The following is a 15,181-nucleotide window of genomic DNA, read 5'->3' as shown; positions in this document are numbered from 1 at the left end:
GCATGCGCCAACCAGTCATTGCGGTCGGAAATCGAGCGCTCGCAAAATAGCGAGTGCCTGCTAATTTGAGTGACAGGTTGAGGCATTTGTGGGTGGTAACAGGGGAAGGTGCTTGAAAACGGGGAGTGGTGATCCGAAAGCAGGCGTGCCAAACGGTCAAAACGGGCGTTTTAAGGGTGTGCATAATTAACAAAGCAGCGTCATCGACCACGTCACTTGGTTGTTTCTTAGCCTGAACTGTTCGCATGATTGCGGTAGGATAAACATACCACAAGCACTGCGAGCAGTTCAGATGCCTTTCGATGTACTCGATTAATCAAATAAATAGCGGAGATAACGTAGGATGCGAGCGGCCAGGGGGCGTCTTTACATAATAGCGAGCGCATGTTTCGTTCGCTCGCTCAGACATAGAGGCGTCAACAGACCGCAAAGAGCAAGCGCTCAATTTAAATAGCCGAACCCTTTTTCTGAACAAGCGAGCGCAAATAGCATCCGGCTCTGAATCAGGCCCTGTGTCCACTCCTCCAAAGTCCATAGGGGCTGGCTGTGTTGTGCTGTGCAGTCAGTTGTCCATAGGGGCTGTGTCCACTCCTCCAAAGTCCATAGGGGCTGGCTGGACTGTGTTGTGCAGTCAGTTGTCCATAGTGGCTGTGTCCACTCCGAAGTCCTGTGCAGTGTCCCAGTCCTAAAGGGGTGCTGTAGTGTTGTCCAGGGGGTGCTCTGTCCATCAGGGGTGCTCCCCCCAAGTGCAAATGAAAAAAATATTTTTTTTGTATTTGTAAATTGTGTGCGCAGTAGCCGCACGTGCATCAACAAAGTAGCGCCAAGCGTGCGCCTGTGTCATAAGTAAAGGGCCAGCTGGCTTGTCCGATAAAGGGTGCTGTAACCCCCAAAGTGCACTCCAAAAAAAAAATATATATATATTTTTTAGTGTTTGTGAATTGTGTGCACAGTAGCAGCACGTGAATCAACAAAGTAGCACCAAGCGTGCGCCTGTGTCATAAGTAAAGGGCCGGCTGGCTTGACCGTTAAAGGGTGCTATAACCCCCAAAGTGCACTCCAAACCAAATTAAAAAATATTTTCTGTGTTTGTGAATTGTGTGCACTGTGGCTGCATGTGCATCAACAAAGGAGCAGCGCCAAGCGTGTGCCTGTGTCCCTTAAGTAAAGGGCCGGCTGGCTTGTCCGCTAAAGGGTGCTGCAACCCCCAAAGTGCACTCCAAAAAATATAAAAAACTATATTTTTTTGTGTTTGTGAATTGTGTGCGCAGTAGCCGTACGTGTAGCGCCAACAAAGTAGCGCCAAGCGTGCGCCTGTGTCATAAGTAAAGGGCCGGCTGGCTTGACCGTTAAAGGGTGCTGTAACCCCCAAAGTGCACTCCAAATCAAATAAAAAAATATTTTCTGTGTTTGTGAATTGTGAGCGCAGTAGCCGCACGTGCATCAACAAAATAGCGCCAAGCGTGCACCTGTGTCATAAGTAAAGGGCCGGCTGGCTTGACCATTAAAGGGTGCGGTAACACCCAAAGTGCACTCCAAACCAAATAAAAAAATATTTTCTGTGTTTGTGAATTGTGTGTACTGTGGCTGCACGTGCATCAACAAAGTAATGCTAAGCGTGCGCCTGTGTCATAAGTAAAGGGCCAGCTGGCTTGTCCGTTAAAGGGTGCTGTAACCCCCAAAGTGCACTTCAAAAAACAAAAAAATATATATTTTTTTGTGTTTGTGAATTTGGTGCGCAGTAGCGGCACGTGCATCAACAAAGTAGCGCCAAGTGTGCGCCTGTGTCATGAGTAATGAGCCGGCTGGCTTGACCATTAAAGGGTGCAGTTACCCCCAAAGTGCACTCTGAAAAATATAAAAAAAAAAATTTTTCTGTGTTTGTGAATTGTGTGCGCAGTAGCCGCACGTGCATCAACAAAGTAGCGCCAAGCGTGCGCCTGTGTCATAAGTAAAGGGCCGGCTGGCTTGACAGTTAAAAGGTGCTGTAACCCCCAAAGTGCACTCCAAATGAAATAAAATATTTTCTGTGTTTATGAATTGTGTGCACTGTGGCTGCACGTGCATCAACAAAGGAGCAGCGCCAAGCGTGCGCCTGTGTCCCATAAGTAAAGGGCTGGCTGGCTTGTCCTTTAAAGGGTGCTGTAACCCCCAAAGTGCACTCCAAAAAAACTAAAAAATATATTTTTTTGTGTTTGTGAATTGTGTGCACAGTATCCGCACGTGCATCAACAAAGTAGCGCCAAGCGTGCGCCTGTGTCATAAGTAAAGGGCCGGCTGGCTTGACCGTTAAAGGGTGCTGTAAGCCCCAAAGTGCACTCCAAACCAAATAAAAAATATTTTCTGTGTTTGTGAATTGTGTGCACTGTGGCTGCAGGTGCATCAACAAAGGAGCAGCACCAAGCGTGTGCCTGTGTAGTAAAGGGACGGCTGGCTTGTCCATTAAAGGGTGCTGTTACCCCCAAAGTGCACTCCAAAAAAAATTTAAAATATATATTTTTTTGTGTTTGTGAATGGTGTGCGCAGTAGCCGCACGTGCATCAACAAAGTAGTGCCAAGCATGCGCCTGTGTCTTAAGTAAAGGGTCAGCTGGCTTGACCGTTAAAGGTTGCTGTAACCCCCAAAGTGCACCCCCAAAAAAAGAAAAAAATATATTTTTACTGTGTATGTGAATTGTGTGGGCAGTAGCCGCACGTGCATCAACAAAGTAGCGCCAAGCGTGTGCCTGTGTCATAAGTAAAGGGCCAGCTCGCTTCACCATTAAAGGGTGCTGTAACCCCCAAAGTGCACTCCAAACCAAATAAAAAAATATTTTCTGTGTTTGTGAATTGTGTGCACTGTGGCTGCACGTGCATCAACAAAGGAGCAGCACCAAGCGTGTGCCTGTGTCCCATAAGTAAAGGGCCGGCTGGCTTGACCGTTAAAGGTTGCTGTAACCCCCAAAGTGCACTCCAAAAAAAATAAAAATATATATTTTTTCTGTGTTTGTGAATTGTGTGCGCAGTAGCCGCAATTGCATCAACAAAGTAGCGCCAAGCGTGCGCCTGTGTCATAAGTAAAGGGCCAGCTGGCTTGACTGTTAAAGGGTGCTGTAACCCCAAATGTGCACTCCAAAAAAAATAAAAAAATATATTTTTTCTGTGTTTGTGAATTGTGGCCCTGATTCAGAGCCGGACGCTCTGACCAGAGCGCTCACTCTGAATCAGGGCCGTCCTATTTAAATTTGGAGCGGCCTTTTGGACGCTCGCAGAGCTGTGGGTTACCACCCACAGCTTATGCGAGCGTCCATGATACTGGTCATGATGGTCAAGACCATCGCGACCATCAGGCTTGCGACGAGACCCTGCGATAGGGTCTCGCTGCCGCAGGCCCTGGAGTGATTTTGGCTCTATCAGAGCCAAAATCACTCCCACTGACATCACTAGTGATGTCAGTGGGGCCGGACCAAGACGGTAGGCGTTCCCATGGGAATGCCTCCGTCTGGCAGCCACGCCCCTGGCACGCCCACCAAAGGGGGCGTGCTGTCACTCACCATCGACAGCACGCCCCCTTTGGTGCGAGTCCCAGAGCAACAGCTTGGCTGTCGCTAGCCGGGTTTCGCGCATGCGCATGACGGAGCTCCCTCCGTTGTGCGCATGCGCATTTGGGTAACATTGACCCGCTTGCGAGCGTCCTGCACTCGCGAGCGGGTCTGAATGAGACCCTGTGTGCGCAGTAGCCGCACGTGCATCAACAAAGTAGCGCCAACCGTGCGCCTGTGTCATAAGTAAAGGGCCAGCTGGCTTGACCATTAAAGGGTGCTGTAACCCCCAAAGTGCACTCCAAACCAAATAAAAAAATATTTTCTGTGTTTGTGATTTGTGTGCACTGTGGCTGCATGTGCATCAACAAAGCAGCAGCGCCAAGCGTGTGCCTGTGTCCCATAAGTAAAGGGCCGGCTGGCTCATTTCTTAAAGGGTGGTGTAACCCACAAAGTGCACTAGTCTCCAACAAAAATAAAAAATAATTTTCTGTTTGTGTGCGCCTTAGCCGCATGTATATATCAATATAACTTAAATGGAGGACCAAACTTTCTCCGATAACAATAAAATAGTGAAAGATCAAGAACCACTTCCTCCTAGTGCTGAAGCTGCTGCCACTAGTCATGACATAGACGATAACATGTCATCAACGTCGTCTGCCAAGGCCGATGCCCAATGTCATAGTAGAGGGCACATACAATCCCAAATGACAAAGTTCAGGAAAATGACCTTAAAAAAAACATTTAAATCATCTGAAGAGAAACGTAAACTTGCCAATATGCCATTTACGACACGGAGTGGCAAGGAACGGCTAAGGTCTTTCCCTATGTTCATGACTAGTGGTTCAGCTTCACATGACGATGGAAGCCCACCTCCCGCTAAAAACATCAAACGAGTTAAGCTGGCAAAAGCACAGCGAAGAACTGTGCGTTCTAAGAAGATATCACAAATCCCCAAGGAGAGTCCAAGTGTGGTGGCGGTTGCGATGCCTGACCTTCCCATCACTGGACGGGAAGAAGTGGCTCTTTCCACCATTTGCACGCCCCCTGCAAGTGCTGAAAGGAGCACCCACAGGTCACTTGCTGATATGCAAATTGAAGATGTCACTGTTGAAGTGCAACAGGATGAGGATACTGGTGTAGCTTGCGCTGAGGAAGAAGTTGGTGAGGAGGATTCTGATGGTGATGTGGTTTGTTTAAATCAGGCTCCGGGGGAGACAGTTGTTGTCCGTGTGATGAAAAAGCCCATCACGGTCATGCCTAGGCAGAAGACCAAACATACCACCTCTTTGGTCTGGCAATATTTCTATCCAAATGCGGACAACAACTGTCTTGCCATATGTACCATATGTAAAGGTGAAATAAGTAGGGGTAGGGACGTTAACCACTTAGGAACATCCTCCCTTATACGCCACCTGCAGCACGTTCATAAAAAGTTACCGTAAGCAGTCTAGGGACACCTAAATCCTGTTGTCCTGTTGTATCCAAGCGCCTGCAAACCACACCGTCAACTCCCTCCTCGTCAATTTCCTCCTTAGTCAGGATCGGAAGTAGTCCTGCAGGCCATGTCACTGGCATGACTGACTGTCCTATCTGGGATTCCTCATTGCTACACCTACTGCTGTCGCTGCTGCTGTTGCTGCTGCTGGGAGTCGTTCATCATCCCAGAGAGGAAGTAGGAACACCACTACTTTTACTAAACAATTGATCCTCCAACAGTCCTTAGCAAGGAGGCTGAAGTACGACAGCAGTCATCCTGAAGCAAAACGTATAACTGAGGCCTTGATTGCTATTTTGGTGTTAGACGTGCATCCGGTATCTGCCATTAGTGCAGTTGGATTTAGACAATTGATGGAGGTAGTGTGTCCCCGGTTCCAAATCCTGTCTAGATTCCACTTCACTAGGCAGGCGATACCGAGACTGTACAGAAACATCAGAAAAAGTGTCCTCAGTGTCCTGAAAAATGCAGTTGTGCCCAATGTCCACTTAACCACAGACATGTGGACAAGTGGAACAGGGCAAACTAAGGACTATATGACTGTGACAGCCCACTGGGTAGATGTATCACCTTACGCAGCAACAACAGCAACGTCACCAGTAGCAGCATCTCAGAAACGCCAGCTTGTTCCAAGGCAGGCTATGCTGTGTATCACCGGTTTCAGTAAGAGGCACACTGCCGGCAACCTCTTAGAGAAACTGATGGAAATCATCGCCCAGTGGCTTACCCCACTTAGACTCTCCTGGGGATTTGTGATATCTGACAACGCCACCAATATTGTGCGGGCATTACATCTGGGCAAATTCCAGCACGTCCCATGTTTTGCTCACACAATAAACTTGGTGGTGTAGAATTTTCTGAAAAGCGACGGGCGTGCAGAAGACGCTTTGGGTGGCCCGAAAAATTTCTGGCCACTTTCGCCATTCAGTGACTGCGTGCCGAAGACTGGAGTGCCAGCAAACACTCTTGAACCTGCCCCGCCATCACCTGAAGCAAGAGGTTGTGACGCGGTGGAACTCAACCCTCTATATGCTTCAGAAGATGGAGGAGCAGCAAAAGGCCATTCAAGCCTATACATCCACCTATGACATAGGCAAAGGAGGGGGTATGCACCTGACTCAAGTGCAGTGGAGAATGATTTCCGTGTTGTGCAAGGTTCTCCAGCCCTTCGAACTTGCCACACGTGAAGTCAGTTCAGACACTGCCAGCTTGAGTCAGGTCATTCCCCTCATCAGGCTTTTGCAGAAGCAGCTGGAGAAAGTGAAGGAGGAGCTAAGGAGGAGCTAAGACGGAGCGATTCCACTCGGCATGTGGGACTTGTGGATGAAGCCCTTCATTCGCTTTGCCAGGATTCCAGGGTGGTCAATCTGTTGAAATCAGACCACTACATTTTGACCACCATGCTCAATCCTAGGTTTAAAGCCTATGTGGTGTCTCTCTTTCCGGCCGACACAAGCCTGCAGAGGTGCAAAGACCTGCTGGTGAAAACACTGTCAGCTGAAGCGGAACGTGACACGTCAACAGCTCCTTCTTCATTTCTCCCGCAACTGGGGATGCCAGGTAAAAACTTAGGTATCCTAAGCAACCTGCTGGCGGTGATGCAGGGCAGGCAGGACCAAGTTTGGACATCTGGTCCGGACTGAAGGACCTGGCAACAATTTCTGACATGTCTACTGTCACTGCATATGATACTGTCACCATTGACAGAATGGTGGAGGATTACATCGGTGACAGCATCCAAGTAGGCATGTCAGACAGTCTGTACCTGTACTGGCAGGAAAAAGAGGCAATTTGGAGGCCCCTGTACAAACTGGCTCTATTTTACCTGAGTTGCCCCCCCTCCAGTGTGTACTCTGAAAGAGTGTTTAGTGCAGCCGGGAACCTTGTCAGCGAAAGGCGTAGGAGGTTGCTTCCACAAAATATGGAGAAGATGATGTTCATCAAAATGAATTATCAACTCTTCCAGGGAGACCAGCCTCCAGAACGTACAGAGGGACCTGTGGTGGTGGTTTCCAGCGGGGACAAATTAATATTCTGTGAGGATGAGGGTGAGGAATCGGTGGATGAGGACGACATCTTGCCTCCGTAGAGCCAGTTTGTGCAGGGACAGATTAATTGCCAGCTTGTTTTGTGGGGGCCCAAACGAACCAATCATTTCAGCCACAGTCGTGTGGCAGACCCTGGTGCTGAAATGATTGGTTTGTTAAAGTGTGCATGTCCTGTTTATACAACATAAGGGTGGGTAGGAGGGCCCAAGGACAATTCCATCTTACACCTCTTTTTTTCTTTGCATTATGTACTATTTGGGGCCTAGTTTTTCAAACTGCCATCCTGTCTGCCACTGCAGTGTCACGCCTAGATAGGCCACGTGTTTGTGCCGCCCACTCGTGTCGCTTAGCATAGTCATCCAGCTACCTCGGTGCAACCTTTTGGACATAAAAACACTATTATGAGGTGTTCAGAATAGACTGGAAATGAGTGGAAATTAAGGTTATTGAGGTTAATAATAGCATAGGAGCAGAAAAACCCACAAATTCTGTGATTTTAGCTGTTTTTATGCTTTTTAAAAAAAAAATACAGATCCAAAACACAAAACCCAGAACCCAAAACACGGAAGGGTGGTTTTGGCAAAACCAATCCAGATCCAAAACACAAAGAAAGATCCAGATCCAAAACCAAAACACGAAAAGTGGCCGGTGCACCCCCCTAGTTATAACCCTCACACTAGAGATGTAAAAATAAATGTAATAATGTAACATTCTAAGAGCATTTTTCATAAAGATGATGTTGAGAGGGTGATTGAGATGGGGATCCCTTTATAATAGTCACTCCATCTTCCCCCTTTTTCACAGTAGGCTTATACTTGGGCAAAAGAAAAGGATATCTACTACAATCCACATTAGTAATGCAGATTGTAGTGTGATATTACCGACTCAATTCACATTGCGAATTCAGGCAATATCACAGGGATTTACTACTTGCGAGAAAGCTCTGTCCCTGCGAATCCTCTCCGCACACTAGTCACGGTATTTTTGCAAAAAAATACAGTGACATGTTTCCCGTGCATGCGCTGACCGGCCGCTGCTGCTACCTCCCTCCCTGCGCTAAGCCCAGCCGTTAAGCCCCACCTCCAATGATCGCGGACTCCCAGCGACCCCCCTCCTCCCCGCGACCCCCCCTCTCCCTTATTTACACTTACCTGCATGATCCGGCCTCCAGTGATGTATTCCATGTCCTCCGGTCAGCTGATGACTGGGCCGCAGTGCAGCATGGGAGACCAGCTGACCGGAGAGGAGTCATCACCGGAGCCCCAATCACCGGTCCATGGAGTCAGGTAAGTAAATTTTTTATTTTACTATTTATTTATTTTTTAGCAGTGTATCAGCGTGTGATCTGTTTAGACCACATAGCTGATCACTGGGGCTGCTCTGCCATTTAGAGCAGAGTAGGAGCCCGTTAACCGGGGGAGACCCTGGATAACGCCACCTCCAGGTGCATTATTATCACAGGGCTTTCTCCTGTGTTTTTTTACAATTTATTTTTAGTAACTTTGGTCGGATCACATTTCCCATTACAATTATGGGAAATGCAATCTGATTACTAAAAATAAGTGATACTTAGGGGTTGGAGTAGAATTTTATGAATTCTACTCCAATTGCCCTGTAATAACTACAGGTGATACTAAAATAATGTGAAAAGGGTGTGAAAACACAAAACACCCTTTTTCACTTTATTTTAGTAAAAATAATGTTAATAAATAGAGCCCATAGAGATAAAGCTTGCCTGTGCAGCAGTGGGTAGCAGGCAAGCTGCAAAAAGCTGCTGGAATCTGTGGGCCCAATTCAGACCCGTTCGCTAGATGCGTTCGCATGCAGCCGTCAGCTGCCAAAGTGGGCAAAACCCGTGACCGCACGGGTGATTAACTGCAAAGATATGTATAGGTTGAACTGCTATAAAAATTGTTCTAGCAATAAGTTTAAAATGTATATGTTTTAACATGTATAGAACAGCAGCTGAGATAGCATTTACCTGCAATAAGCAGAACTGAAGGCTAAATGGGCGGCCATGACAGATGAACTCATGGGAACAATAAGATAATGCAGAAATATGTCAATATTATGTCTAAAGTACAGATGACCAATGAAGACCTAGTATGTACAAATATTAATTGGATTAATTGGAGGTATAAACAAAATGAAGGTAAAAATATGAGCAGAGAAAGAGGGAGGGGGGAGCAGTTGGAGAACAGAGGTGAGAGTGTAGAACGAGGGTCGGGGGTGCCGTTATGTATGTATGAAGTATTGACTGACTGCTATTCTGCTATTCTGTATGGGGTGTCACAAATTTATTTTAGAAGTATTCCCTGCTGCTGTTGGTATAACCTATGTTTTTTGTTATAAGTCTGCATTGGCAAAATATCTGTATGATTAATCTGTCTTTAAGTAAGTGCTGCCACTACATCTGCAATTCTTGCTGTGTGGATTATGATTGCCATCTGCTAAATCACCTGTTTGCTATCTGGAATAGCTGTCTTGCTATTAACTCTGTGGAATATTATGGTGCATACACACGGTCAGATTTTTCCTTCAGATATGAACGATAACGATTTAAAAATCGTTCAGTCGTTCATATCTGAAGGAAAATCTGACATGTCTGAACGATGGACGATCAACGATGCGCAAATGTGGTCAGATAACGATATCTGACATCTGATGGGTTTGCAGTCAGACTTGGACGATTCCATTCATTTTAATGCAGTCAAAAATCGTTCAATCGTTCAAATCGTTCAAAACTTTGGTAAAATCGTTCAAATCGTTCAAATCATTTAATCGTTCAATCGTTCATCTGACAAATCTGACAAGTCTGACAAATCTGACCGTGTGTATGCTCCATTATATATATATATATATATATTTTTTTTTATTTTTTTTTATTTTTTTTATTTTATCTTTATTATTTATAAATATGTATGTATATATATATATATATATATATATATAGCAGTTCGGCGGCACTCAGAGTGCCACTGAACTGCTGTATGTGTACGGGGAAGTGCTGTCTTTTACCCACAGAGGGCACCTGGCTATTATACTAGGATTCATGTGAGTGCCATCCTGTTGGAGTGTATAGGTATATATATATATATATATATACACATATATAGTATAAGGGCACAGCTGTGCCCTTATAATACGGCTGCATCTAAAAAAACGTATTTCTCCATAGAGGGGGAGGGGCATGGTGTTCAAGGAGCTACACCTCAAAAGCTATTAGAGGTATGGATCTGAAATTTGGCATGGGCTGGTAGAACTGTCACTGGGTGCTGCATGCCCAATTTCAGGGTAAACACATACAAACTGAGGATTTGGGAGTAATCTAAAGCTCCAACTGTCACTTTTTTCTGACATTCTCAGTTAGGACCACTTTTCTGCTGTAGCCTATGGGGTTTTTTTTGAGAAGGCAAAACTCAGGGTAGGGATGGAATTTAGACTTGGGGTTTGTTTAATTAGGTAGCTATTGTGCCAAGGTACGTGCTTTTGGGGTTCAGGTAAATTAGAAAGTTACAGTTTTTAAACTATTACCTCAAGAATGCGCCATTGTAGAGACAGGACTTTTCAACTTGTTGCGCAGCCTCAGTAGGAGCCTCCAGCAGTTGTAATAATTGTGGCTTCACTTGGGTGCACAAAGATGGCCGTCGTTTGCGGATTTTAGTGGTGGTGGGCTCGGGGAAAAGAAGCTGGCGTTAGCTGCAGTGGGAGCCAGCGGAAAGGAGTGGGGGGGTAGCAGGCGTTAGCTGCGGCCAGAACCCGGGCACAGTGGCGGGCTTTAGCGGCGGCGGTGCAGGCAGAAGTGCGGATGGCGGTGGGGCAGGTGTTAGGACCTGGGGGAAGTAGCAGCACAAAGAATGCAGGCTTGGATCTGGTAGAAACATAATACCTGCTTCTGTGTTTAATTAAAAAAAAATTGGTGTGGCTCCGCCCCCCAAAAAAACAACCAGCAGCGGGCTTTGGAGCCCCAGTACCGGTTGTGCTAAATACAGGGGACAAACGACGTAGGGATCCCCCGTATTAAGCACAACCAGCACCAGGCTTTTCACCCCCTATTGTTCCTCAGCAAACTGAATTATACTTGCAACAATATGTGAAGACTATATGGTAATAGAAATTCAGAGATATTAGTTGCATGCATTTGCAAATACATGGGAAGCTTTTTAAGTTTATTTTTTACATACTGTATATTTTAACCCCTTTTTCAACACTTATTAACTACTCACACATATCTAACTTTACACTGCACTGTGATTCTGTGAATTAGCAGCTCCACCATTTTGTGAGTGACAGCAATCTCATTATTTGAAAGTGCTGAATCTGCAGTTAATCACAGGGTGTGATGGCATACCATATCTGCATTGCTCAAGGAACATGTCCATGGCAGAAAATCAATAGGTTTTATGAATTTTCAGATCATGTCTAAGCAGCCTTAATGGACATGTGAAACCGTAAGTTTTTTTGTTTATTTGTGTATATTTATAAATATATATAGAGAGAGAGAGAGAAAACACAGTCTGCCGGCACTCTACTGAAATTGAAAGCAACTTGCTCCGATGCATCCAGTGTAGCAAAGAACATCCAGAAGAAACATAAACTGACACTCGGAGTCAGCATAAGGTCAAAGCATGGTGTATAACATCAAACGTTTTCGAGGTCACCACCCCGTCAACAGGACAGAATACATACATATATATATATATATATATAGCAAAGGGTCGCAGGCGGCACTCGGAAACAATAAATACCAGTACACAGCTGGTTAATCAAATGTCAACGTTTCAAAACTTTAATGGTCTCGTCATCAGGATAAAATATAGACAATATCACTAACCTTATATACCTCACACCGTCACCTCGTGCTCCACAGACTCCGGACCTCCCCACAGGAGCTTACAACTGACCTTATGTACGGGAGACATGACACATGCACACAAGCTTACCGCCGCTGTAGGCAGTGATGCGCATGCGCTGGGTTTATAAATGTAACAGCGAATGCGCAGCGCTGATTACAGCTGCAGTAAGTTAGAGTAGAGAGGGAAAAGTATCTATTTCCCGAAAAGCTGTCATCAACAAAATTACAGCTTTTCGGAATAGATACTGATGGGGAGGTGGAATGATGAATTCCTCCGGTAATTAGGTAGAACTCCATGCAAGTTCTAAACCTAATTACCTCCATCGATTTTTAAGGTATGATGAATAGGCCCCTCAATGAGCTAGTAAATACTGGTGGCTGGTATGCAGAGCAAGCCAGAACAACACTGGAGAACTCAGAATAACAGTGAGGTGGAACAGCACTAGAAACACAGCAATACAGGTAAGTGTGCTGCATTTAGGAGAGAGATCTGGGGGAGGGGGGATTTGTGTGGCGTGGCATAATGTGTAAGGTGGGGGGATTTGCACTGAGTAACATAATGTGTAGGGGGGGATTTGCACTGCGTAGCATAATGTGTAAAAGGGGAGGAATTTGTACTGTGTGATATAATGTGTAGGTGGGGGTTTGGCACTGTGTGGCATAATATGTAATGAGAGGAGAGATTTTGACTGTGTGGCATAACGTGTATATGGAGCATTACCACTGTGGGCATGTAAGGGGCAATACTGCTGTGTGGCGTAATCTGTAAGGGGCATTACTACTGTGTGGTCATTCTGTGTAAAGGGTATTACTACTGAGTGGCATAATCTGTAAGGGGCATTACTACTGTGTAGCGTAACATGTATAATGGATACTACTATGTAGTGTAATCTGAATAAGGGGCACTACTGTGTCTTGTAATGTGAAAAGGGGGTACTTTAGTGTGGCCTCACCCTTTCCCTATGAGAACACCCCCTTTTTTCAGACACGCACCTGCAACGTATTCTGTCCCTGTTTACAATATGGGGAGGGGGCTAGTTATGCCTCTGTTCTGGAACCTGGAGCTAAGGCACACAAACCACAAGGGAAAGATGCAGTAATGGCAATCCATTACCAGTACTAGCAGGTTTGAATAGAGTGCTCTTGCAGCTGGTTGCCCAGGAACCTAGGAACAGGCCATGTGACATCATTTCAAGATGGTGGTGCCCACGATCCAGAGCTGGGGAGCAGTGCCAGATATTGATTTGCACCCACCAGGCACTTCAAAGGTAAGTAGGAGAGAGGACTTTGGGGGCAGCATCATGTCCCATAAAAACAGCTGAAATCACATTATTTGGGCCTGTTTTGTTCCTACAATATTATTAACCTCAATAACATTTATTTCAGTCAATTTTGAACACCTCACAGCTCACAATATTGATTTCATCCAGTTTAGGCCAAAAGGTTGCATCGAGCTAGCTGGCTGACTAAGCTAAGTGACAGCAGTGGGTATCACAAACATGTGGCAGTTCAACTTCCAACATCAGAGTGGCATTGCAGTGGTAGATAGGATGGCAGTTTAGTAAACTATATGACCCCATAGGAAGTTAAAAAACCAAGAATGTTTTTATTAATGAAGAGCTAGGTCAGAGGCCTGAGGGAGTTGGAGTATGTTTTTGGACTGAAGACAGGGAAAGGACATATGGATTGATTAGTTTGTAAATTTATTTATTTTGATGTTTTGATTCTGAAGAAAATTTATGAGGGGAGATCAATGTAGGATCAAGTTCTCCAGTTCCTGCAAGACATGTTTGATCTGGAGAAGGCTTTTTATACATCTAATAGAAATGCAGTGTCCTTGCTTGTGGAGGTGCTGCTAAATAGTACACACTGTAAACATATGTTTACTTTGTGCTCAGAGAGGTTGTTGGGGATAATGGTACCAAGACTTGCTGTTTACATCAGATGAAAGCAGCCTGCAGCTCTCCGGCTGAACTACACCTCCCAACATCCATGCTGTTTGCCTGCTGGAAGTTGTTTGTCAAAAATGAGTGGCATGTCTTAGGTTACCTCAGCCTGCTTTACACATCTTATGTACCATTTAAATATGTATGTATGTGACCAATATACACAACTTACTTTTGTACTAAATATATTTGCACTTTATTGCACACATCCTGGCAGGAAGATGCTCTGTTCTGCTGCTCATATTTCTGTTCTCTCATATGACATCCACCATCTACATTATGCAGTTATTCCACTTAGAGTCACCTACATACAAAGGAGGCAGGAGTTTATTGAGCTGAGCCATCATTTATAACAGCCTATCAATTCACCACGGTCCTAGTGCAACCTTTTGGGGTTGGGGGGGCAATGAAAAAAACTGGGTAAACCATCTACCATGTTTTGCCCACTTAATCAACTTGATGGTTCAGAATTGTTTTAAAAAATGAAAGGGGCCTACAAAAGATGCTGTCTGTGGCCATAACAATTTCTGGATTTTTTGGGGGATTCATCAACCGCATGTAGAAGATTCCAGTGGCTGTGGTAGTGCGACTTCCAACATGGCACATCAGGAAACAAATTTTTTCATTAATCAAGAGGCCTGAGGGAGATGGAGTATCTATGTAATTGAAGGCAGGGAAAGGAAAAGTTGATTTGCAATAAATTTAATTAAATTTTTCGATTCCAAAGCAAATTTATGAAGGAGGAGGGGAAAGCATGGGTGAACAATATGTCCCATGTTTTACCCACAAAATCACAAAATCAACTTGGTGGTTTATAATATTTTTGAAAATTAAAAGGGCATGCATGAGATGCTATCTGTGTCCATAAACATTTCTGGACATCTTTGGCATTCAGCAACCGCATGTCGAAGGTTTCAGCAGCTATGGAAGTTCAATTACCAACATGGCACATCTAGGAAAAAGAATGGCACTGCAGTGGCAGACAGGATGGCAGTTTAATAAACTATAACAATAATGTTTGTCATCTACACAATAAGCAATGCCCCAAACAACGCATAATGCAAAGAAAAGAGGTGCAAGATTGAATTATCCTTGGGCCCTCCACCGATGGGAGTAATACCGGTGTTGCACCTTGCCATTTTGAGTTTTGAAAGGGTGGATAAACTATTAATGTGGTAGCACACAAAATGGAAGCTCTGAACAGGAAGGGGACAGAGGGAATTAATGTCTGGTACTAAACATCTCTTATCACTGTGCTTGTGGGATTATGTATGGGAAGTCTGGGAGGGGAGGAGGGAGAACATATCCAGATAC

The 15,181-nt window shown here is 45.1% G+C and overlaps 1 protein-coding gene across 1 annotated transcript in view; it reads right to left on the bottom strand.

Annotated features, from left to right (window-relative positions):
- Positions 1-8,250, bottom strand: part of LOC148507429 (NXPE family member 3-like) — a 62,687-nt gene extending 54,437 nt beyond the window's left edge. Inside the window, exon 1 of the mRNA XM_088446097.1 lies at positions 8,218-8,250. Coding sequence (XP_088302223.1) covers positions 8,218-8,250 — 33 coding nt within the window. The remainder of the gene's footprint in view (positions 1-8,217) is intronic.
- Positions 8,251-15,181: the final 6,931 nt, after the last annotated feature.

This window comes from Taudactylus pleione, unplaced genomic scaffold (assembly GCF_031769625.1).
Source record: "Taudactylus pleione unplaced genomic scaffold, aTauple2 ptg000393l, whole genome shotgun sequence".
Lineage (NCBI taxonomy): Eukaryota > Metazoa > Chordata > Amphibia > Anura > Myobatrachidae > Taudactylus > Taudactylus pleione.
The sequence above is the reverse complement of the archived record's forward strand: the minus strand, read 5'-3'. Positions and strand labels throughout refer to the sequence as shown.